This window comes from Paramisgurnus dabryanus, chromosome 13, assembly GCF_030506205.2.
Source record: "Paramisgurnus dabryanus chromosome 13, PD_genome_1.1, whole genome shotgun sequence".
Lineage (NCBI taxonomy): Eukaryota > Metazoa > Chordata > Actinopteri > Cypriniformes > Cobitidae > Paramisgurnus > Paramisgurnus dabryanus.
In genome coordinates, this window is record NC_133349.1 from 25,289,373 (window position 1) to 25,315,500 (window position 26,128).

The 26,128-nt window shown below is 38.1% G+C and overlaps 1 protein-coding gene across 1 annotated transcript in view; it reads right to left on the minus strand.

Moving 5' to 3' along the window:
* Nucleotides 1–26,128, minus strand: part of ulk4 (unc-51 like kinase 4) — a 174,446-nt gene that overhangs the window by 37,641 nt on the left and 110,677 nt on the right. Inside the window, exons 33-34 of the mRNA XM_065270152.2 lie at nucleotides 18,593–18,759; nucleotides 9,790–9,882 (exon numbers count right to left, since the gene is read on the minus strand). Of these exons, the coding sequence (XP_065126224.1) occupies nucleotides 9,790–9,882; nucleotides 18,593–18,759 (260 nt within the window). The remainder of the gene's footprint in view (nucleotides 1–9,789; nucleotides 9,883–18,592; nucleotides 18,760–26,128) is intronic.

Sequence of the window (26,128 nt, forward strand, 5' to 3'; positions counted from 1 at the left end):
GAAAAGTGTGTGTATCTGTGTAAATAATCCATTCTTTTTACCTGCAACCAAAATCTACCCTCGGGTACAAATAAAGTTACCTTACCTTGCCAACAGAATAAAAGCCTGTTAACAAAGATTGCATCATTTTATAGTTGAATGGCATCGGGATTAAAAATTGCAGTTTTAATGGGTTTCAATGGGGACATTTTTGTCCAAAAGGTCCTGAGAAGTATTTTGTGTACCTAGTAGAAAATAGATTTTTTAAAGGAAATGAAGGTGAAATATTAAAATTCCAATAAAAATACTCACCTGTGGCAAATTTTATGCAGTTAGCATTAACGCAGGCAAAGTTATCAAAAAAAAACTGAAAAAGCCAAAAATGTCCTCAAGGATGCACAAGGGTTAAGTTAATCTGTACTCCAGATTCATCAAAACGAAGATAACCAAACAACTAAAAATCATTGCTGATGCAAAGTTAGTAAAACTAATACGGTTGTTAATCAGCCAAGCTGACACATTATTAATCAGTGGCCCAGTCAACAATGTGGCCTATAAATATAAATTATTTTAAGATATTAGCATATTACGAACTAAATTTTTAATAAAGATTGAAGAACAGTGGTGGCCGGTGACTTCTTTTTTTCGAGGATGCAACGATGTGAAGTTCGTCACAACATGCATGTAGCCCGTCATGTGTGTGGTTCGTCATTTCAAAATATGTGTTCTGCGCATCGAGAGATCCTATGTGCATCACATGTCTTGTCAAAATAATTGCCTGTTGCAGATGCGTCTAAAGGGTTAATGTTTACTCCAGATACTCGCATAATCTCATGCGTAATCAAAGTTTACAATTAAAGGAATATTCCATTTTCTTAAAAGAAAAATCCAGATAATTTACTCACCACCATGTCATCCAAAATGTTGATGTCTTTTTTTGTTCAGTCGAGAAGAAATTATGTTTTTTGAGGAAAACATTGCAGGATTTTTCTCATTTAAATGGACTTTAATAGAGCCCAACATTTAATACATAACAGTTTTTTTCAACGGAGTTTCAAAGGACTCTAAACGATCCCAAACGAGGCATAAGGGTCTTATCTAGCAAAACGATTGTCATTTTTGACAAGAAAAATAACAAATATACACTTTTAAACCACAACTTCTCGTCTAAATCCGGTCCAACGCGACCTAACGTAAATGCGTAGTGAGGTCACGTGTTACATATATAAAACACACATTTGCGGACCATTGTAAACAATAAACTGACACAAAAACATTAATTAGTATCAGTTGACATACAACAACGTAGGAATGGTCCTCTTTCAACACACTTGTAAACACTGGGGCGGAGTTTCGCGTTCGTCCTCTGTGACCTCTTGACGTCATGACGTATTGCGGTCTTTTCTTTTAAGAAAATGGAATATTCCTTTAAGGAGTGTCTTGCGTGTATTTTGTAAACGTGAGCGTCTCTTTTATCATAAACGGTTTCGACATATGCAGCAGGCACTTATTTTGAAAAAACACATGATGCACATGGTTCACAGATGCAACAAACACATATTTTGAAAACACGAGCAACACACATGACACTACAAACAATTATTTTGAATTTGCACCCCTCGGAAGAGCAGTCACGAGCCGCCACTGTTGAAAAAACAAACAAACACTGAACCATTAAAGCCTCATTTTAGTGTAAAATTACAAATACTTGCACTTTCAGGTACAATACAATAATATGGTCTAATATAGCCTATAAATACTTATCCCTCTGAGCGTTAATGAAAAAAAATTCTAGCAATGAATCTTTTAAAATTGTCAATATACCTGCAACAGAGCCTATATGGGAGTTTGACAGAAGCGGCTGAATTATTGATCAGCTGAGCAGTAGCCAAACTCTACCCTTCACACGAATATTTTTATGACTTTCATTTGCTCTGCTGTTGCTTGTGGGAAATATGAAACTACATCCTTCATGCATCTCAGCACTACAAATCTGTTTGTCTATGTACAGTCGATAGCAATGGCCCAGAGAATCCAGAATCTTGTATATATGTGTCGAAACATTCATTTAGTGAGGATTTCTTTCTCAGTGTCATGTTGAAACAGCATCGGGAAGCGTTTAAAAAAAAAAAAAAATGCAAATATAAATGCAAATATAAGACATGAAATATTGCAAAAAAAAAAAAATCCCCTTAAAAGTTGTTCAAATTAAGTTCTTAGCACCACATATTACTAATGTGAAATAAGTTTTTGATATAAATATGATAGAAAATGTACCAAATATCTTCTTGTAACATGATCTTAACATCCTAATCATTTTTGTATTTTGGCTATTGCTACAAATATACCCGTGCGGCTTTCGACTGGGTTTTGTGGTCCAGGGTCACATATAATAACTTGATAGCTGAACTGTTCAAACAAAGTACTGTTCTCGTCCTCAGAGACAGCGGCGGCTGCAGTTTCAGGCTTAATATGTCCATCAGGGGAGCAGTATATGGAGTATGAGTTCTTAACCCAGACGACAACAATCTCCTCTCAGCCTGACACTGAGATAAAGACAAAAAGCACCACACAAGGGCCGTGGGGATTTTCTTTCCTGCTCATTTCAGCCCTCAAAGTCCCGTGTGGTCGACTCTGGGATTCCAGCCTCTTTTCCGTCCTGATCTGTTGCTGCCCTCTGCCATAAAGGCGTAATCCCAAGAGACTCGGGGGCAAGGGCCAGCCGCGCCTAATCCCGCCTCCTCTTTGTGATGTCGCCGGCCACTCCAGAATTGAGTGTGGGGCTTTAGGAGCCCAGACAATACCCCAAAAGACTGCCTCCCCTTCCAGGTCCCAAAGAGAGGCTGACCGGAGGGAGAACCCTGGCGCTGAAAAGCCTTTGGTGCGAGGCCACGGGCTCATCGGCTCGGTATTGTTCACATGCCAACGCAGAGTCAGAGCCGAACAAGAGTTAACACCTGCTTAGACGGCCTCCCAAATCCACCCTGTTTACTTAGCAAGACTTGTAGATGCATCTGGGAAATCAGGCTGAGGAGTCTAATGGGGCTGTGGGCTGAAAAGCACACAAGCATCAGGGAGATTAGGGAGTGTTAATACCACTGTGGGCTGTGAAAGGATGATTGGAGGACAGGAATAGAGAATGAGAGGAGGTGGAGAACAGAAGCCTATGGGGACGTGTAACGCTCCTGGCCTTTTATGACCTCCGTACGTACCCGGCGATGAACTCCGCATACTTGCGTACGGTCACCCTGCCGGGCACAAACTTGCTTGAGTAAGAGTTCTGTATTTTGGAACAAACAACAGCGCAGATGATGATTTTTAAGCCATGTGGCGTATTGAAAGAGAGATCTCGCCGGCTGCGCAAACAGACTGCGGGGCAGATAATTCGGGATTGTTTGCGGGCGCGCTCTGAATGTTTACCACCACAAAGAAAAACGTGTGGAGTAAACACATGAGAAGTCACGATGAAGGTTTGTAGGACACACTTTCATGTTAAGTAGTGGCTTTGAGGTGGCACATTTCCGTTTTGGACCGGCTATTTAAAATGCAGTCTGTCCTTAGCACATGCATAGACAATCTGTTCGCTTGATCCTTGGGCAACATTTGCCTTTGACAACACACTATCTCACACTGTCCCATCCTAGTGTCCTTCAGACCAAAGTCCAGATAAAGCCAAAGTCAACTAATTCTGTGTGGTACTCGCGGTATTCACACAGTGCTGTTTAAAACATGAATGCATTATTGGGATAAGTTAAGTATATTTCAATAAACCACATATGATGACGCCAATCATTATTTAAAGAGTTTAGATGCAAAACCTCTATGTGTGCTGATACGTCTTCTTGTAAATGAACATTTTATATCTTATGTTTAGGTTCAGTAATTTCACTTTAATGGCAATGAAAAGTTATTATTCAGTAATTGTCGCAATTACAATTGTCAATTTGGTAATTTAATTGGTATTCAGCTAATTTTATTGTCTTTTACAGCAAAACCCTCTAATGGCGCTTTTTCATTGCATAGTACTGCACTGCCTACTGCTGTGACATCATACAAAAAGTGGGAGTGAGAGTTGGAATGCACTGTTTCCCATACATTTACTTATTTACTTACGCATTTGACAGATGCTTTTATCCAAAGTGACTTACAGTGCATTACAAGCTATACATTTTTATTAACTCGTGTTCCCTGGGTTCAAACCATGACCTTTTGCACATGCTCTACCACTGAGCTATACATGAGCACATTTATTAGTCAGTCCACCAAAAAATCTAAATTGCCCACCACAAATAGATGTTTGCACATCGCATTTGTCAATATAAATCTGTCTCACATGACAGTTTCTGTACAAACACCCGTGGCGTCAGTTGACACGTTGCTAAGCCTTATTTAAGTTGCAAAAATGTTGTGCATACATGCGGATGTGCGGGTCATGTATGTGCGTCCACAAATTGCAAAAAAAAAACACTGTTATGGTGTTTCTGGTTCTCAGAAGGTGGATGTTTTCACTGCTACAAAGGAGTTTGGGCCTTATAACAAAGCACAGATGACAACAGGTTTGCTCGAGACAGCGCAATCACGAAGGTAAAGCAAATCTTGCATTAGCGATGACGCTGATAGTGACGATTCTTTCGAACCAATCAGTGATCTACAGTGTTTTCACGTCACGTTTTAGTATCAGCTCAGCTTGGAAACTCAACCGAGGTAGTACTAAAAAAAGTATTGGATACTACATACTGTTCCCAGTGGAAAAGCCCCAAAGGTCAGCTGAGCTGACCCGACCTGTTCGGTACTATGCAATGGAAAAGCGCCATAAGTGCATGCAAGCTTTTTGGCAAAAAACTATCATCGTTCGGCAGACGTTCTACAACATCTGCTACAGTTTGTGTTTATTAACCCTTTAGTTTCACTTCATCACGCAGCTATTCCCGTTAGAGGTAAAAACATTTAATTCATTCATAATCTAGTATGTGTTCATTTTTTGTCATAGTTTCTTCAAAATTAAGTTTTATTTGAGTGTTTTAAAAATAAATATTTTATTTATTTATTTTAGTAAAATATTTTAATTTTCATCATGACGCATACACCCCACCCCTTTGGTTGCCACGCCATCAGACCCAACCACCCGCCCAACCCTACCACCTTAACTAACACATTTTCTGCGGGAAACCCTGATTAATTATTATCATCCTATCTTGTTGTGTTTATAACACTTTGGGTCTTCTAAGATTCAGATCACACATAAACACTATACTGTACATCTGGACTAAAATATTTTTATTATTCGGTCCATCTCATAAATTGGCCCATCACATTTTAATAAACAAATATGAAAGGGTCAAGGGATTTGCACATGTTTGTGAATGACAGGAACATTATGAGATTCTGCAGAATATTGTGGGCGGGTAGTTGATATAAAAAATCAGTGACAGCAAATATCCAGCAGTGTGACCAAAATTGAAAAAAAAGTTGAAAAAAATCTACTACACATAATGATTGCATTTTAAATGTATTTGTCAGACCGGATGGCTGTTTGAGAAAAGCATAAAGACTGAAATGTAATTATAATTATTATAATATAATAAAATGCACCCTTATTTTCAAAGTTCAATGCTATTTGGCAACTACCAGGGGGAAAAATTCAATACAGATCTGCTTATGAGCATTAGGAGCTCGTCTGAATTATTGATTCTGAAATATCAAATCAGATACTTGTAACTCATTTACCTGACACAGCATTATGAGATGCTTTAAAATGTTAGTATTTATAAAATGCATTGCAGTATACACCTAATGACATGTATATCTTTAATACTGAGTAAAGTCATGTCAAAGATTGAAAAAAATGTGAATCAAACTTTGAGGCTCCTAGATTATGAGAATTTAGCATGGATGTCACGGTAGCACTACTAGTTACACCACACATGTACAAAATTGTTACTGCTTTCAGGGTGGCATGCCACACAAACCAACTCCCCCACCCCCTGTGCCATCGGTTGAGGCAGTATTGCAAAAATCCACATCAAAAGTTTTAACAATAGAAGCGTGCATGCAAGTTTTTGTGTTTGTTGTGTAAGAATGAGTCTGTCAGTTTTTTATGGCACAGTGGGCAGAGTCTGGATTCTGCCTTGAGGGTCGTGTGGGCACAGCTTGCCACCAACAAACACACACACACAGAGTCTGGACGCATGATTAAGGATGTCAGAGTGAAGTCTGTTGGTGGGGAGTTGGTCTCTGCCATCTGTGAGAATTTTATGCCACAGTGCATCACTATGCCAACCACTTTCATTCCCTTCTGCATCACTCACACAAAACAGAAAGATCTTCACTTGATGAAATTCTCAGTGTAGTTTCATCTAGACATGTCTGCTGAAAGCCTATCAGACACAAGAGCGTGACATATATAGCGTGCAATCTTCCAAACCACCAATACAACAAAGCTTTCCACACAACCACAAAACGACATTTCCTATTTATTGCATCTCCCACAAATATCCCATCATTCTTTTTGAAGAAGGTGCAGAGTCTTCATCTATGGCCGCTGTCCTAATGCACTTTCATGATTGAAAGATAAAACGCCCTGGCAAATATACAAAATTCATTGGCTGTGGAATTCAATCTATCTCTATGTCATTTTGTGGCTTCCATCAAATGAATGAGAGGTAAATTTCTCTCTTCAATTATGAATGTCTCACTCCTCTGAATTGATTATTTCTGAAATGGCTGTTTTATTATTCATTATAAGAATGGGTTAACTACACATGAGAATGTGATCGAGTGCATCAGATATGTATAAACAGCCTATATGTACTTATAATCTAATAACCGATTTTGCTTTATTTTATACAACTGTTAATTCGGATCCTTGAATCTGATTGGATGAGATATGGAGATGAAAAAAAAAACGGTTAATTGATGAACCGAAAGTACTGCAAAGACTATTAAAATTTTTTTTAGGATGAATCTGTATTTTGGTGACCTTATGCTGATCTTTAAAGTGGCCATGGCACAAGACTTTCTTAAGATGTCCCCAGAGCACATATGTGAAGTTTTAGCTCAAAATAAATACCATATACATAATTTATTATAACATGTTAAAATTGCCACTTTGTAGATGTGTGCAAAAATGTGCTGTTTTGGGTGTTTCCTTTAAAATGCGAACGAGCTGATGAAATTCAAACACTGATCACAATGATGGTGGTTTGTTGCAATTGGAACTCAATTGTGCTGTGAATTATTTTCTGTCTCTCTTTTTCTCTGCACTACATGGAGGTACTGTGGTTGGATAGTGCAGATTAAGGTATAATACGAGCTCCTTATGACATCATAAGGAGAGCCAAATTTAAACAACCTTAAACCCCTTCCGAAAATAAATACCTTCCGGTAGGGCCGCCATCTTAGACTCCTCTGTATTCAGGAGAGAGTATTAGCGTAGTGTACGCACTTTTCTTAGTGATGTATGAGAAATTCGGAGGGCGGGGGCACAGAGCAGCAGCAGAGTAACCTCCGTAGGCTGCGTAAGCTCTCATCCTGAATGCGGACGCGACTAAGATGGCGGCGCTACCGGAAGGTATTTATTTAGGTTAATAAAGTTTTAAATATGGATATTTCTACAACAACACCACGCGGATTACCCTCAGAAGACCTTTGTTTATCATCCTGGAGCCGTTTGGATTTAATTTGTGAAGGATGGACGCACTTTTTTTAGACTTGAAGGTTGTGGACCCCTTAACATTACATTTAATCAACTGAAAGATCTAAAACATTTTCTAAAATATCCGAAAATGTGTTTGTCTTAAAAACGATGGACATATGCAACTCGCTTGGGGCTTGGGGGTGAGTAAATCAAGGGTTTAATATCATTTTTGGCCGAACTATCCCTTTAAACATGTTTAATATTTACGATTTGTGATCGGGGCGGCTCTGACATTCTTCCGATCAGGTTCGGACACTCTTAACACACCTCACACCAAGGGAAAATCTGATAAAATAATAGGTGTATTCAAGCTCATGCAGCGCTGCGCAGACCGATCGGCGAGGTTTGTCGCTTCCAGTCGAGGAAGTAGATAAAGAGGGAGCCGTCAAGCCGGACACCTGCTGCTTGCCGTAGTGACTTGTGTGCCGTGTTTCCTTTTTTTCGTGAATGAAGTGAATAAGATGGTGAATTTGGTGAACAAACCTTTTAATAAAAAGTTGCAACCAGAAAAATTTTATATTGAATATTTTAATTGCTGCTTATAGTGTATGCCCGAAAATAACGCGAAACAAGCCTACATTAATAAAATACCAATTTAGTTTGGTAATTTGCTTATTTTTATTTTATTGCACAACAAAATATAACATATTTATGCATGTTAACGTGTTTTTTTTTATAAAGCATGAATTTATAATTCAGGTTTATCTGTGAGGTGAAGGTTGGATTATACATGAAACCCACGTATTTGTTGTCATCAGTGAGCCGACCAATCACGATGAGCTGTGTCATCACAACTCTGTGCAGCCGCTTTGTAGAAGGCTGCATGGGCTTAGCCAGCCGGCTACTCCCGAATCGCTCTGGCGATACTTTAAAACCATATGACACATCAGGACATATCTAAGATTATCGGAAGGGGGGAAATCTGCCCTAAATCAGCCTGATTATCTTTTGGTGTGTATCCAGCATTAGTTTGTATTTGAGGTTACTGTTTCCATGTTTGTAGTCCTTAGTAGCTCTGTTATTTTATTGGTTCTTATCTAATTGTTCTCTTCAGGTGTATCTTGTCTCATGGTTAACCATGTGTATATAGATGGTTTCAGCGAAATATATGACCTTTACTCATATGTAATATCTTCTTTCATATCTAATATGTATCAACTATTAAACTGAGCTAACTTTACTGTGTAAAATGAATGTATACAATGTTAGCTACAGGTCCATGAATTCTTGCCTGGCTGCCAAACCTCTCTGCACAGTTGTGATCCATGCTCATCATCTCCCCTCACCCCTATCAAACCAAAACATTTTATTTATAACATTTATATTATTCAGAGACCAGTTTAGCCAGCCACACCGATAAAATAAAAAATACTTAGGTTCAGGCGCATAACCGTGACAACGCAATACTGCCCTAGGCTACATCTGAATGCATAGGCAGCTGACTTGTTGCCTCGCTGCCTCATGAGGCAATGACTTCGGAGGTATGAAGGCAGCTCTGAGAAATGCATTCGGATGGAATTCTGTTTAAAATAGCGTCTTTGTGATAACTAATCCCATATTTGAAAACTACAATGCAATTAAAAGATGTAAAAAGTGAAAATACAACTTTATTTACACTAAATTTGCGCTCCAGACGCTTCTTGGCCACCATTTTATTTTTTCAAACTCGACCAGGCTCAACCAATCATATTCCCCATGCACGCGTAGAATTGTGGGACAAGACGATGAAGATATCTCAGGAGTCAGGAAGGAAACCGATCATTGGATTCGGACGGCCTTGATGCCTTGGAATGCCTCCGAAGGCTGCATTTTAGAGCTTTAGGACGCATCCTTAGTGTTTGAGTTGTGCTTTGTCAGTCATTGTTGGATGTTGGTTCCTGTTTTTATTGTTTTCATTCTGTGGATTATTCTTTGTCACTTTTTCTGGATTATCTTGTTTCTGTTTTGCTTATCTTGTTTTGTGTTTATTAATAAAGTAACTGCGTGTGGATCCACTGCCTCTGCCTGCCTGCTTACCAACACGTTACACAACCCAAATTTACAGTATGTAAAAACTATGGTAGAGAATAAAGCACAAAACAAACACACAATTACACTCAAACAAACATACTGACCAGTTGAATGAGGAGGTTGTTTATTTCTGTCAGTGGTTTGTGAATGAGCAGTAGTTCTTCTGCAGCCTCAGTGTCTTCATTACTGTCTGATCTCTACAGAGAAAGAGAGAGAGCGTTATTAGATCAAGAAGGGAAAAGACAAAAGGAAGAATTCAGAGGAACGAAGAGAAGAAAATGAGGACAGTCAGTCATCGGGGGAATGCTCAGAGAAGAGAACTTAAGACCCAACATAGCTGAGGACGATGCTCATGTAATCATCACAGGAAGTACAGTAGCTTGCAGCGGAGGTTATTTTTAACAGAGACTCTCTGAGGTGCCGGGGTCTCTGCACACTGCCCAGCTCTACTCTTGGTACAATGTGTACAGTTTGCCGTCTACCACGGCTGTCACAGAAAAAAATAAATATAGACAACAACAAGAATGCATAAGACATACAGACTGGATTAGCTATCAGCCGTCAACTACAGCAGCACTGCAGCGAGTCTAAGGTTCAAAAGTTCATCGCGCCGTCTTCGTCTGACTAATATTTTGGTGAATGTGAGCGTCTGGGATGCTCATGCAGATTGACAGCTCGGGGCAATGAGATTACGACGAGACTACGACTGCAGTGTTTTCATGATGAAATCTGTCTTCAATCCGTTCATATATTAATGATGGAGTTGAGGCTGTCAGAGTCAGGGAGTGAAAGGAAACTGGTTATGGAGACTGGTAGGGACTGTCATCAGTCACCATTTACATTTATTATATAGAAAAAATTATGAAAGTGAAGGTGACTGAGGCTGTCAGTCCAAACAATTCTGCCTTTTGCGTTTTACAGAAGAAAGTTATATGCGTTTCAAAAAAAGATCAGAGACAATGATAACGGAGTTGTATTTTTTATGTAAGCTACGTAAAGGCATAGTCTACCCAAAAATGAAAATTGTATCATTATTTACTCATCCCCCTTAATGTCATTTGATCATCCAATGTCTGTCTCAGTTCTTCAAAACCCAGACTTGGATTTTTTTTATAAAGTTTTCTTGGGTTTTCTGGTTTCTATGGCCCTTACGAAAATTAACCATGGTTTTACTACAGTTAAAACAAAAAAAAACAACGGTTACTATAATAATACCATGGTTACCACACAATAACCATGGTTTTGACAGCCATGGTTCTCAAAAACCATAGTTACACTATGGTTACTGTAGTAAAACTACGGATTTGCTAATAGTAATCAATACACCAAAAAACATGGTTACTACACGTTTACCATGGAAGAAACATGGTTAATTTTCGTATAGATGGAAATCAGTCATGTGACCTTTTACGTCATGCCGCCATCTTGAGGACCTACCGAGTACCACCAAACCACTGACAAGCATTGGCTGGCTTGCTACGATTTACGGATTTCTTATCTTTTACTGTCTATGATTCTTACGGATACAGTAAAGGGCTATGAAAGACAACATGTTGCATCTTGACTGTCATGAAAATAAATGCTACTTTAAAAAATATATCTTTGTTAGGGTGTGATGCCTACTCGATCCTTGATGCGTTCTTCCAGCCTCTGTCCGCTGCTACCGAACTACCACTATTTTACAACATAAGAAGGCGCGACACAACATGAAACTTTGCTCGAAGTATCACCTGGATCTCTACACATGAACGCGAGCATTGAGAACATTGTTTGTGTACACAGAGTTTACTAAAAATAAAGGTTTTGTGGAAACTGACTTTGGCTGTTATGGTGTCTGCTCGTCATCTCTGCCAGACGTAAATAATCGATTTCCGAATGTGAATGAATGCATCTCATATGAGGCTCCTTTTTCAACTAGAAGGTCAATATTGTTTTTCACTTGAGACAAAACAACGACTTATCCGTGCATTTTTATGGAACTATGCTCTAGGAGCTATCAATCTTTACTCTCCTCCCTTCTTACGTCGCAATTGGAGATCTCTACATCTTGACTGGGAAGAAGGCGGCGAGCGGACGCCAAATCATCCAAAGTCAGTTGTTCAAAACCTTCATTTTAGTTAACTCTGTGTTCACAAACAATGTTCTCAATGCTCAAGTTCAAGTGTAGAGACACAGGCGATATTTTGAGCAAAATATCATGTTGTGTTGAGCCTTAGTGTTGTAAAAATAGCGATTTTGATGCTCACAGCATATTAAAGGCATAGCTTCTAGTTCTTTTGCGACCACTTCAGGTCCTCAAAATGGCGAAAGACAAGAGAGTGACGCCAGCTGATATTCAAGTATTGGGGGAGTGGATGGAGACCACCTGTTCAAGCTTCATAGGGGCTCAAAAGTGTTAAACCAATAACTCAACTCGACTCGTGGCATATATATTTTAATTGTCCTGAAGGCGTACAACAGGTTTTGTTGAAATTTTTTTGACAGAAGTCTTGACTTGTGCTGTGTCTGAACAGTTTTTAGATGTTTATCCTACTGAAAAGACCAGATAAGCCATTAGTCTTCACTATTTTTCTCATGAGAGCCATACTGATAGGTCAGAGTCAATAGGAGAGCCGCCTTTACCGCAAAGTATCAAAAGTATCATCCAGTCATAAATAGCATGTCAATCTGTTGCAATGCGATACATACGAGGACGAATCATTCTTTATCATTTACCAGTCAAATTTGTAACTGAGACAAGATGATTGCCCTTATTGAAAAAAAAACAGGATTTTAATTCTTAACACTTACAATATGCATAAGCAGTGACACCCACATCACTAGGGGGGCACGTTTCTCTTAATTTTATGCGGCACTGCACAGAACGATTGGCGCGTGACATATTGCTCGAGAGCAATTCGAAAGCATAACAAGCAGTCTGATCTCACGGTACTTTTATGTCATATGACAATTGCTCTGCGCAAGCGCGTAATATAATGGATATGGTTTTCTAACAAAGACAGAAAAAGTGCATGCATGATCATTTCATTGTATTGTTTACTGCCATGCGAGCCACAAATTAAAGCTTGCCGAGCTGCATGCAGCTCGTGAGCCGTGCAATAAATAATACTCGGCTACATTAAAAGTTGCAATTTTATAGGCAGATGTGGCTAGGAACTATATTCTCATTCTGGCGTAATAATCAGGGACTTTGCTGCTGTAACATGGCTGCAGGAGGCGAAATGATATTACGCAGCAGCCAAAACTAGTCCCCTTGGTAACTTTCAATAGCAGGGGACAATTTTTGAACAGTGCGTAATATCATTGCAGTTTGAGTGTATAGTCCTAGCCATATCTGCCTAGAAAATCACAACTTTAAATTTTTTGTCGGTCTTAGTACACAATGTAACTACAGAAGAGTCAAGTTTTAAATAGGAAAAATATCAAAACTCTCTGGTTATTTTTAGCGTGATGCTAATGCTCTAATCAAATTCAATGGATTATGCTAAGCTATGCGAAAAGTGCTAGCGCCAGACCGGGAGATCAACTGAATGAATTCCAAAACGGTAAAAATCAAATGTTTAACTCTAGGGGAGCTGGTAAATGACCTTTATTTTAGAGTGGAGTGTCCAGTAAAAATTATTTAAAACGTACGGGCCTTTTGAAGCTTGACAGGTTCTCTGGTTATTATAAGAGTGAATGGTGACCACCTCAGTCATTTGGTAACAAAAACTTAAAAACAACACTTTTTAAGAAACTTACATTGTGATTCTGAAGAACATAGAATGACATTTGACGTTCAAACAATGTGAGTAAATAATTTAGTTTTCATTTCTGGGTGAACTATCCCTTTAAGGCTTCCCTTTAGTTTACTTTCCCACCTTTTTGTGAGGAGTTGCCTATGTAGAGTGTTTAACTCTTTCCCCGCCATTGACGAGATATCTCGTCAATTAAGAGAAAACGCTTCCCCGCCAATGACGAGATTTTCCGTCTTTCCGCAATACCTGCTATTATCCACCAGGTGGCGCACTTCCGAACTTTTTAAAACCGGAAGTATTGCCCTATGGCAAGCTGCTGCATGTCCGTGTCTGTTTTAAAGATCGCTCTGAATCGGATCTCTATGAAAAGTCCGTCACAAAAATGGAATTATCTCTGCTTTTTGCTCAAAATATGGTATTTTTGCAAAAACCTACCCATATTCAAAAGCTGATTGAAAAAGAACCACTATAGGTAGGATGAAACGGTTTTTTTTGTTTGAAAGCAGAGGGTCTGTTCTTTCATTTGGTAAATTGTATGTTTATATATTTAAAGAAGAACATTTTCTGGAAGGCATTAAACTTGGGTGAAAATCATGAAAAACGCTGGCGCTGGCTGGCAACTTTTTTTAAAAACGCTGGCGGTGAAAGAGTTAAATAAAGACTTTTTTGAGTTTTTATGATGGCTCATGTCTACCTTGGCATCTCACCATCCTTCAAGACCGAGTCTGTGTGTAGTAGACAAACTTTACACATGAGGCGCAAGACAGCGGAGCTGAAAAATGGTTCCCTCATCATTATTGACCAAATGGATCTGGACTGCATGGACTCATCTCAATAAGCTTTGCATTTTTTCTTTCTATCACTCTTTCTCTTGAAAAACTGAATTTCATTTCACATCCCTTTCTGCATTGTCCGTGCATACATATGTATGGAAGGACGCAGAGGGACAGACAAAGGGTTAGGATGGATAATGAGGCTTGAAGGGAGGAATTGACAGAAGAACGACTTCACCATGCTAGGTATCCAACTATAAAGTGCTGTTTACCATGGGACTGCCAAAACATTTGTGTAAAAATAGCAGCTGGAACTATTAGACGTCAAAGCTGGGTGCATATAATGCTGGAAATTGAACATGAATGTATGCACGCGTTTGGCCACTCAACCACTATGACAAAGATGTCCACAGCGAGTAATTATGGGTAAAGGTGTGTTAGGATCCAGTGGAGATGGGACTGAGTGACTGGATGTATTCTGCTGGTATCTGCATAGCAGTTGTCATTGCATAACAATCTAATCATCAGTGAGGAGAGGATCCAGACATGAACCCCCTAACAGCATGCCTACGGCGACAGTGGCAGGCAAGCGCTCCCTGAGGACGGGGGGGGCGAGGGGGTGGGGGGGCGAGAAAGAGAGAGGGATATCGGGAGAACAGCTCAAGAAATGAGGGCGACAGAATGAGACATGTTTACAAACAAGAGTGTGGGAGAGAGAGAAAGGGAGAGCGAAAGACAGAGAGAGAGAGAGAGAGATTGACATACAGTGTATCCATAGTGTCACAGAAAGAGAAAGAGAGAATTAAGTGCATAGCATTAGAAATTTTAATATTGGTTTCCATGTTTGTTTATTTTCCAGAACATACAGTACTGCCATCAGCACAGACTTCAGCAGGGCTATTTAGGGGATGGTTATGGGTTTAATACAAGTAAAGCTATATTGAAACATCTGACATAAAAAATCTGATTAAACTACTGTTACTAGAGGCCTGCAAATGGAAGTACATTGAATCAGGCAGTAAACATTCAAATAAACCCTTATAGTATTGCTATATTTGTCAATGTGAGTGACAGTAGAGTTTAATTAGCCAGACTTGTGACTATATCAGCATGAAGTTGAGTCTACTCTGCAGGATTTTCTGGCCAATAAAAATAAGCCCCCTTAGACGGGAACACTGTTGAGAAAGTTTCTCTTACCAAGCTACTCATATCAGGTCATTAAAACTGCAGTCAGATTTTATAAAAGACATTATCTGCAATACAAGCTACAAAAATAGCCACCTGCATGGAAACTATTTAAAGCAGCAGATATTTTAATTATATAACTGTCAGATGAAAATGTATTTTTATAATCAGTGCAGTTTCTATCTGGCACAAAACAATGAAGATATCAATGTGACGCCATTAAAAGCATTTCAACTAATACATACAATAATACACCAAATAATTTAACAAAATTGCTGTAATGAAAATATAGGTAAAAAAATTTCTGAACTGGTTTACAAGATGCACCAAAATTAACAGACTTGAATATAAGTGCCAGAGAGATTTGATTATTAAAGGTGCCAAAGAATACATTAAGATAATCTGTTAAATTATTTTCTGATATCTACATAGAAGGTATGTGACTTGAAGTGCAAAAATTATCTAGAGACGCTTTTACATGTCAATTTACAACCCTTGCATTTGCCTTTAACATGAAATGTCTATTATTACTTTATTTGAAATGGTCATGAATAATAATGTTGAGCTCTTCTCTGATTGGCTGTTTCTCAGAGCAGTTCAGTAGCTCTGTGTGTATAATTGTTTGCAGATTGTTAATGGCCGTTTCTGTGTGGTAAGTTTGTGTTTTTTTTCAGTATGGACTTACAAAACGTAACTGTAACGTCAATAGTAGAACATCAGCCTAATGCTATGCTTGGTGTTATGTTGAGATTGGCCTGTTTTCCAGCTATCTTTTGGATGCAGAAGGTTAACATTAGAAGGATGTACAAAAGAGTGTTTGAGGTTCATGATATGTCATTACCATATACAGAACTTTTTCCAACACTGGTGTTCATGCCTACTTATGTCCAACACTGGTGTTCTTGCCTACTTATGTCCAACACTGGTGTTCATGCCTACTTATGTCCAACACTGGTGTTCATGCCTACTTATGTTCAACACTAGTGTTCTTGCCTACTTATGTCCAACACTAGTGATCTTGCCTACTTATGTCCCACACTGGTGTTCATGCCTACTTATGTCCAACACTAGTGTTCTTGCCTACTTATGTCCAACACTGGTGTTCATTTCTAGTTATGTCCAACACTGGTGTTCATGCCTACTTATGTCCAACACTAGTGTTCTTGCCTACTTATGTCCAACACTGGTGTTCATGCCTACTTATGTCCAACACTAGTGTTCTTGCCTACTTATGTCCAACACTGGTGTTCATATCTAGTTATGTCCAACACTAGTGTTCCTGCCTACTTATGTCCAACACTGGTGTTCTTGCCTACTTATGTCCAACACTAGTGTTCTTGCCTACTTATGTCCAACACTAGTGTTCCTGCCTACTTATGTCCAACACTGGTGTTCTTGCCTACTTATGTCCAACACTGGTGTTCATGTCTAGTTATGTCCAACACTAGTGTTCTTGCCTACTTATGTCCAACACTAGTGTTCTTGCTTACTTATGTCCAACACTAGTGTTCATGTCTAGTTATGTCCAACACTAGTGTTCTTGCATACTTATGTCCAACACTGGTGTTCATGCCTACTTATGTCCAACACTAGTGTTCTTGCCTACTTATGTCCAACACTGGTGTTCATGTCTAGTTATGTCCAACACTGGGGTTCTTGCCTACTTATGTCCAACACAGGTGTTCATGCCTACTTATGTCCAACACTGATGTTCATGCCTACTTATGTCCAACACTGATGTTCATGCTTACTCATGTCCAACACTGGTGTTCATGCCTACTTATGTCCAACACTAGTGTTCTTGCCTACTTATGTCCAACACTAGTGTTCATGCCTTCCTATGTCCTGCACTAGTTTTTATGCCTTCTTTACACACCATCCAGGGGGCAGGGTTGGATCTAGGTCCAACTCCTCCCACTTTATATACTTTGTTCCGCCAAATGAACCGGTATATTTGCCTTGTTGTGGCCCGCAATTAGTTGCAACCTGTGGTCGCCAACGTTTGCTCTTATCAATTTAAGTGTACGTTTGATTAATAATATAATCGAGAAAGATTCATAATTTAGAAAGTATCACAGTAAGGTGTAAGGGGAGTAAATTCCTAGCGTTTGTGTTTGCATTTGGCAAATAAATTAATTCAGCTTTAAAATACAAGCAGTGTAGCATGATAAAAGTTTTACATTTTGGGAAAAGTACTACAGCGGAATTTCTCAACCTTGGGGTCGCAAACCCATGCAGAGTCACAGAGGATTTGTATGAATCTAATTTATGGTATACTTTTATAGCATAACATATGTAGCCAAAGGCTAGAGCTATATATTAAATTTATGCAGGTTGTATAGTACTTAAAAGGAATGAATGTAGGTGAATTGCCATGTGATTGCAGGGATTTCTCTCCTGGATCCCTGGAGAAAGTTCAGTTTGACTCAATGCACAGAAGTGTCGTTTGAGTGCTTTAAAACTGCTGGTATCATTTGCTGGCACTTATTTGTGTGAAGCAAAATTCAATGCTTGTGTTATTTCAGGACCACATAACAATCCACGCCGGATATAACAGCGATGAGATGTGCACGTTCTGTTATTACACCAGACTTTGACAAGCTGCACGAGCCCAGTCTTCTCATTAGACGGTGAGAGTGCAAATGAGCTGCCTGAATTATTTGTATAGTTCTTGTTACAGAGTCAATAACAATAGCATTGACTAAACCCTCAAATGTTTTGTAATAATTGGTAGTTATGAAATTATGCCTGTAAAATCCTGAAATAGCAGCCTATGAGTGGAGTAGAAGTACTGCAAAAATTATCAATCTGTTTATAAACGCAGCATTGTACATACAGGAAATGGCTACTTCAAAAAATATGTAATTTATTTAAAAGGAAAGGACATATGTTAAATCAAACATTATTATGACAACAAAGCAAAATGTACAGTTGCGCTCAAGGATTAATATAAGTGTTTCCGAATAACTCTGAATATCTTTCAAAGAATAAAAGGCCCAGGCTTTCATCATTGTTCTGCATCAGGCAATCACTGAAGGGTCTATAGCCCCGCTGTCTAAGGCTAAGAATACTGTACAGCTCAATACGTTCATTTAAAAAGAAGGGTATTCATAAGTTTCCAAGAAACAAAACTGAAGAGCACGAGTGTATATAAAGAGAGAGAGAAGGAAATAAAAACAGAGGGAGGAATGGAGAAACAGAGTGAGTGTTACCTGCAGGGCCAGTCGGACTACAGATGAGAGATGTTTGAGCAGGCAGTGGATGATGTCCAGCAGACATAAGAGCAGAGCATAGCAACTCTTCAACCCTGAGTGCTGCTCTTTCTCCAGGTATAAGCCCGAGACTTCCACAAAGACATTACACACCAGCTCAATTATACCTGAGGAGAGACACACACAGTTCAATCACACCCCTATACATCCATACTGTCCATGTGATGGACACATACGTACACACTTCACAACAACAACCTGCCTGTCACGCATTCAACTCCACTCCAGTACATACAGTGCTAACCGTCAGATATGTCATAAATATGACAATGATTGTCAAGCCTCAAGTTTAAATGATGAAAAATACACTTAAATCAGATTTACATTACATTACAACACTCTAAAAACAAACGGTGCTATATAGCACCAAAAGTGGTTCTGTGCTCGTAATCATAGAAGAACCGTTTTTAGTGCCATATAGCACCTGTATAGAACCATATGGGTGCCATATAGCACCAAATATGGTTCTACATGGTCCTATGTGGTTCTACACAGGTGCTTCACCGGTGCTATATGGCCATTAAAAACGGTTCTTCTATGATTACGAGCAAAGAACCACTTTTGGTGCTATATAACACCATTTTTTTAGAGTGAATGTGCTGTTTATTGGACCATCACAATTAAATTTGTTTTTTATTACATTATGTTAAAAGATTAGAAAGACCATTTATTATTTGGAAAGATAACATGCACAATGTGTATAAAAAAGTTCATACAGCACTGTAACAATTCCTTGTTGCAATTAAATTTTTAAGTTTAATCAACTTGAAATTACATTTTTTACTACACTGTAAAAAGTACAAGTTGGAAAAAAATACTTAAATTGGTAACGCCTAAAAATGGAAGTTTTCCCAACCAAAATGTTCTCCCTTTAACCCGTTCACACCAGATTTTTCCAGTGTTTAATCAGTGTGCCTTATTTTGATTGGTTGATCAGCATTTTTATTGGTTTGAACCACAGAACATGTGATGCCCTTTCCAGTGGATGCAGGCTCTTAAGTAATTTTTGTTTACTTACAACTCTTACCAACTTTTACTTTTTACAGTGTACACAAATCCAGAGATGTCACCAGAATGAAGTTGATTTGCAGAACTCTAATAAAGTTCATACAAATGAGACTAAAAGATTTGAGTCCAAGCTACATGATTCAGGTCCAAATTAACACAGTGGAAACATTCAGTGTGACTTGTAAAGACCAGAAGTAGAGGAATGTGAAGAATTTCTCTCATCCATCTGTATAACTTCAGTGATGCAAAGAAATAAAATAAGAAAAACACTTTTTACTCAACACCACTCTGAGTCATAGAAAAAAAGAAAAAAATATTTTTCCAATTCATTCAGGTATGCAGAATACACAAATAACCTTGAGTTTCTGTGTTAAACATACTGTGCTGTTGCAGAGTCTTTACACCATATTTCAAAGCCTGGTTGGTAAAAACTATAGTCTTCAATCACAAAGAAGCTTTGCCTTTACTATCTGTACTATCTAAGCTTTGAAATTTGTTCACCAGTGTTGGGTGTAATGCATTACTAACATAGGCGGAGCTTGTGGGGGCCCTCATTGGCACCCCATTAGCTAATAGGATTTTTACAAAATATGTTATATTTCAGAACAAATATACATATTTATTTAGGTTCTCATTAATTTTAAAACATTACTTTGCATGTTACTTTGTAAAAAAAAGGTTAATTTGTTAATAATATGGGTATTTATTAAAACGTGGCGCTCAATAACCTCACTTTAGTGTTTCCACTACGTGCATTTTGTCGTGGCGGGTGCTACTCCTGCGGTTGTGGCTATAAGAGATACAGCAAACAAAATCTCGCCGGATGAGCAATGTTTTATCCTATTCCTTCACCCAAACCTAACCCTAAACACACAACATTTCATGGGATTTAGACTGTAGTTGTATCTTATCTAGCCAGGACCTCGGTTTTCATCCTAATCCTACCTCAAAATCTAATTTTTAACTTTTTGCCGTTTGCTGTATCCATTCTAGACAAAACCCGCAGCTGAAGAAATAAAGTCCATCCTTGATTTGCATTGTTCACTCATTCATAAATGAATCTCCTAAAATATCACAATTTTTCCCATGGGTTTAGTTTCATGCAAATAGCATTAAATCAACAGAACATTATGATTACGTCTTTGTTTGGAGAAAAAACTATAAAAAAGCCTACACGAAATATGTTTCACTAAAGTCGCAACGAAAAGTAAAATACAAAACTGTAATTTGTTTTGTAATATTGTGGTTTTTTTTACAAATAATTTATCTGTGAGCTTCATTAATTTAAAAAAATTCATGTGCCCTCATAATCTTTAATCAAAAATACAAATCTCCTCCCCTCCTAAAAACGATCTCTTTACTTCTGGTCATTATGTATGGCAGGTGGGCGGGGTCCGGGAGAATATTGCTGCGATTAGCAATTAGCAACACGACCCAACTTCAAATGATCCAATCAGATCTCGATGGACAAATTCAAATCCAGCCCTGCCTTATTTCATTTCAGAGGCTGGTTTTACTCGGATACACCGTCACCATGGGGAAAATTAGGCAATTGATACTTCCGTTTCATGGCGACTTTAAATAATTAGCAGATTAACAAAACAAATTAAAATGTAGCCTAGCCTATAAATGTCTGTCTTTTTTTGTGACATGCACCAAAACTGACGCAGCAGAAAACACATGTTTTTAATGATAAAAAAACACAATGTTGTTGCAAGCTCATCATGATGCTGTTCACCGGCGCCTGTACAGGGGCGCAGTGTACGCATGTTGTCATCCCGTTTAAAGGCGCATATTACTAACGCGCTTTTAATAACAACAATATTGTCCCTTTAGACCAGTTTTTTATTGGTCTATTAAAGTTGCCTGAAAATAGGAGTGCCTAAAAATGCGACTGAACACGCCTCGTTTTCAGACCAGCATGGCCATGGGTGCAAATGCATTTGCTATTTACAGAATGTGGCACTGTGCGTGAATATTATACTGCCTTGGGCTCAAACTAGCAAAGAGTGCTTTGCGCATTTTGCCGGGTATATGATAGGGTAACTTTTCATTAAACTGAAGATCGATTAAAATAAAAAATCTTTATTTTTATTCAACCCTAGTAATTAAATACATTTTTCCATGAAAGAGTTATGCTGTAGAAATGAGATGCAGGCATGAGTGCATAAGGGCTATCATGAAGGGGGCACCGATGACAGTTCTGGCACACTAGGTGCCCAAGGCAAGGTGGCGTATGGCCAGACTCATGTGGAATCTGAAATCATGGGTGGAAGTCTGTGCATACACTGCAAAAAATGACTTTCCTATTTAGTATTATTGTCTTGTTGTCAGTACAAATATCTAAAAATTCTTAAATTAAGATGTATTTTCTTGATGAGCAAAATGACCCAAGAAAAAAAATCTAGTTTTAAACACAAAATATAAAATTTTGAGTAAATTTGTGCTTAAAACAAGCAAATAAATCTGACAATGGAAAAATAAATCTTGAAATAAATAAATTAACTTTTTTCATAATTCAAGAAAAATTTTCTCACCCCATTTGCAGAATGCACAACTTCACTTAAATTTGACATTTTTTGCTTAAAAACTTAATTTTTCTTAGGTCACTTTGCTCATCAATAAATATTTAATTAAATCAATGAATTACATATACATGTACCCTATATTTCTCATTAATACATTTTACGAGAGTAGCAGTGATATTCATTTTATGCATTAATTGTTTATTTATATTCATTCATGAATTAGGTGTATTTATGATACATTCATGAAACTCTAGCACGAAGCCTCAAAGCTCCATGCTTGACAAATGAACGAGGAAAAAACAGTCTACAAATTTTCTCCCTTTGTGTTCTACAGAAGATAGAAAATCACACAGGTCTGAAATATGAGGATGGGTAAATGATGACAATTTTTATTAGTTTTCGTGCACGTCTGTAGAACTGTCTAGCAGTCCCAGTGATAATAATCATGAGGAGTTCAGTAAGACCTGAGGCTATCTCACTGTTTATCTGAGATTAGCGCTGCAGTTATTTGAGGTGAAGGACCCGGTGTGTAATTCACCGCTTGACAAATTATGCGAGATGAATACAGCAACAATGCTATAAACATTACAAATCCACTGCCGAAACAACGAACACAGGCAAGGCTGTCACCTCTAATGCAGGAGAAATACTGATGAAACCAGAACTGCAGTCTGAAAACTTCACAATTTAGGTGAATTATCATAAATGCACACAGTGCAAATATTACTTCTGTATTTGTATGTAAATGTACTGAAGTCAAAGCGGAGCTGTCTAAAACACAGAGAACTTCTTGCCAGAACCTGAATATTTATGCTTATAGCTGTACAGTTCAATTTATGTAATGCACTTTCTTTTCCCACCAAATTTGTTGATGTTACTTCCAGTCAAATGAGTCATGCAAATAGGACTTCAGGTTATGGATGCTTTTCCACCTCCACGAGCAGAGCAAAAACAAATAAGTCAGCAGTTCAGGGTTTATGAGAAAGGACTTTCTCTCCCTCGTATACTGCAGCAGGCAAGTGGATGTATCAGGATATATGCCTGAATCATGCCTCAGTATATTTATGTGTCAAACTAGCAACACCTGATGTCTTATTAAAGTGCACCTATTATGCAAAACCTACTTTAACAAGGTGTTTGAACATGAATGTGTGTTAGCAATGTGCGGACTTAACCACCATAAAATGAAAAACATCCACCATCTCCTTCTTTTTTTAATCTCCAACCAAAGCAATCTCATTAGACACGCTGTTTTGATTCTTTTGTTTATGTGACATCACACTGATAAAGCTCCGCCCACAGCCACGTACTGACAGTCCTGCATTACCATAGTTTGCGCCTACAAGCGAGTTGTACGCTTTCTGCCATATCTCAGTAGAGATAGCACTTACTGTCTCCTTTGCTAAGGGAGTGAGGAGCTCATTTACATTTAAAGATACACACTTGAAAACATCAAGTTTTTGCAACCAACTTTGTGTTGCTAATGCTATGCTCTACTAACTAAGCCACAGGAACACTTCTGGTGCGTTAAGACCTTCATGAGATACCACTTAAAGGTGAAGGTTGCCTTGTAAAAACAATACTCCATCTGAGACACTTTCTTTTAGTTAAAATCTAAAGCAGAATCACAGGTATCCTTCACGTTGGAGGTAATCCAGAATTTTGTCGAGGTCAGTGCAAAATCCAAGATGGTGGAGCAAACAAGCGAAATGTTAATTATACATAAACCTATATTTTATTCAGTAACAAAAAAATAAGTAAAATTGTTTGGTGCTAAAGTAATTCACTGTTTCTAAAGCTTATAGAAGCAGATGAGTGGATAAAGAAAGATAAAAGATGGATAGAGGTGAAGGCAAGAGGGCGAATGAAGCAAGTAGACCTTTGGTGTGAAGCAACTTCTTGTAACTTATAGATATGTTCCCTCCAACATTTATAAGTACATTTTTCAATAGTTTGACAATAGTTTAGCTGTTTTAAAATTGCTTGCCAAACTATGAGCTACTTATACAGTAATTTTAAAAAGCATCCTCAACACTGCACAGAGCTCATATGCAAAAGCCGCTAAACGCAACCTCTGTCAAAAATTTGATAATGATACTGATCAAATTCTCTCAGTATGTATATACACTGTAAAATAATTTACTATGATCTCCTCAATTTTTTGGTGAAAAAAGAGTTAATCTGAAAGCTAGTAGATTTCAATAATTACATTAATTTCCTACCACAAATTAAATTGATTACATGTAATCAAAAATATTAAAGCAAAGTAATAGAAGTCCCAAGTAAAGTCTACTATAAAATTGAGTTGTAGCTGATGTAGCTGAAAATGTTGTGAATATTATTATAACTTATCTTATAACCTTTTAATGCTTTCTATGACGCTAAAACCCTCAGTTATCCTAGTTCCGGTCGCAGTGCAACTGATACTTAACTTCCATTGGCTTATATGCATTCAAGGGCTGGGGCTTAGCGATAGCTCAATTTGGACGAATGAATGCGTGCAAACTTCAGATTTCAATTGTCAAGCTGAAAGAGTTTTTTAGCCGGTTAATGTCGGTTTTACCCAAATATATTAGACAGAATTTCTGAGCCAGTTACCTTTATTCAGAAAGGACAGTGAAGAGTGACTAGACTTTTTTAAGAAGTGGAGATTTTTGCATGTATTTAAGAGGTTTTACAGCAAAAGACATGCAGTCAAATTAGTTAAATATCATTGAAATGACTAAAGTGACATTTGTGAAAATGAGGCATTAATATTTACATTAAAGGGACACTCCACTTTTTTGAAAAAAAAAAAAAGAGTTAAACATTTGATTTTTACAGTTTTGGAATCCATTCAGCTGATCTCCGGGTCTGGCAGTACCACTTTTAGCATAGCTTAGCATAATTCATTGAATCTGATTAGACCATTAGCATTGCGCTAAAAAATAACCAAAGAGTTTCGATATTTTTCCTATTTAAAACTTGACTCTTCTGTAGTTGCATCGTGTACTAAAACCTACAGAAAATTAAAAGTTACAGTACGGCAGCAAAGTCCTTGAAAATTATGCCAAAATGAGGGTATAGTTTCTAGCCATATCGGCTAATGGTCTAATCAGATTCAATGGATTATGCTAAGCTATGCTAAAAGTGGTACCGCCAGACCCAGAGATCAGATGAATGGATTCCAAAACGATAAAATGTTTAACTCTAGGGGAGCTGGAAAATAAAAAAAATTTTCACAAACGGAAATACTTATGACGCAGTTTTTTTTACCTGACGGGAGGGGTTCTGGGGGACCAATCACAGCGCTTGCGGTCCGCGTAGATCTGACGCGCTGTTAAAATTTTTGTGAGGTGCGCGTTAGGTTACACAGAGCTACGCACAGGCTACGGATAGCCTACGCCGTTATACAACCCGGAAGTAAAGCCTCATGTGAAAGAGAAAGAACTCTGTGTATGTTTGAGGATCGGTCTGAATCTGATCTCTATCAAAAGTCCTTCACAAAAATTTAATTATCTCAGCTTTTTGCTCAAAATTGGGTGTTTTTGAAGGAACCTATACCCATATTTGAGAGGTGATAAAAAGAGAACTAATGAAGGTAGGATGAAACGTTTTGCTTTTTTGTTAGAAAGCAGAGGGTCTAATCTTTAATTTGATATATTGTATGTTTATATATTTAAAAAAGAACATTTTCTGGAAGGCATTAAACTTTTGTGAAAATCATGAAAAATTCTGGTGCTGGATGGCAACTTTTTTTTAAAACGCTGGCGGGGAAAGAGTTAATTCCTTCTCTGTATGTTTCTTTGTTCTGTTTGTTTCTTACTTTGCCAAATCTCTCCAATTATAAACCTCATCTTGCTTTCTCCTTCCTTCATTCAATCAGCGCTCACTCCCTTTTTTTCCTTTCCTCACATTCTTTCTTTCTTCACCCCTCTCTCACCCATTCTTCTCTCTCTTT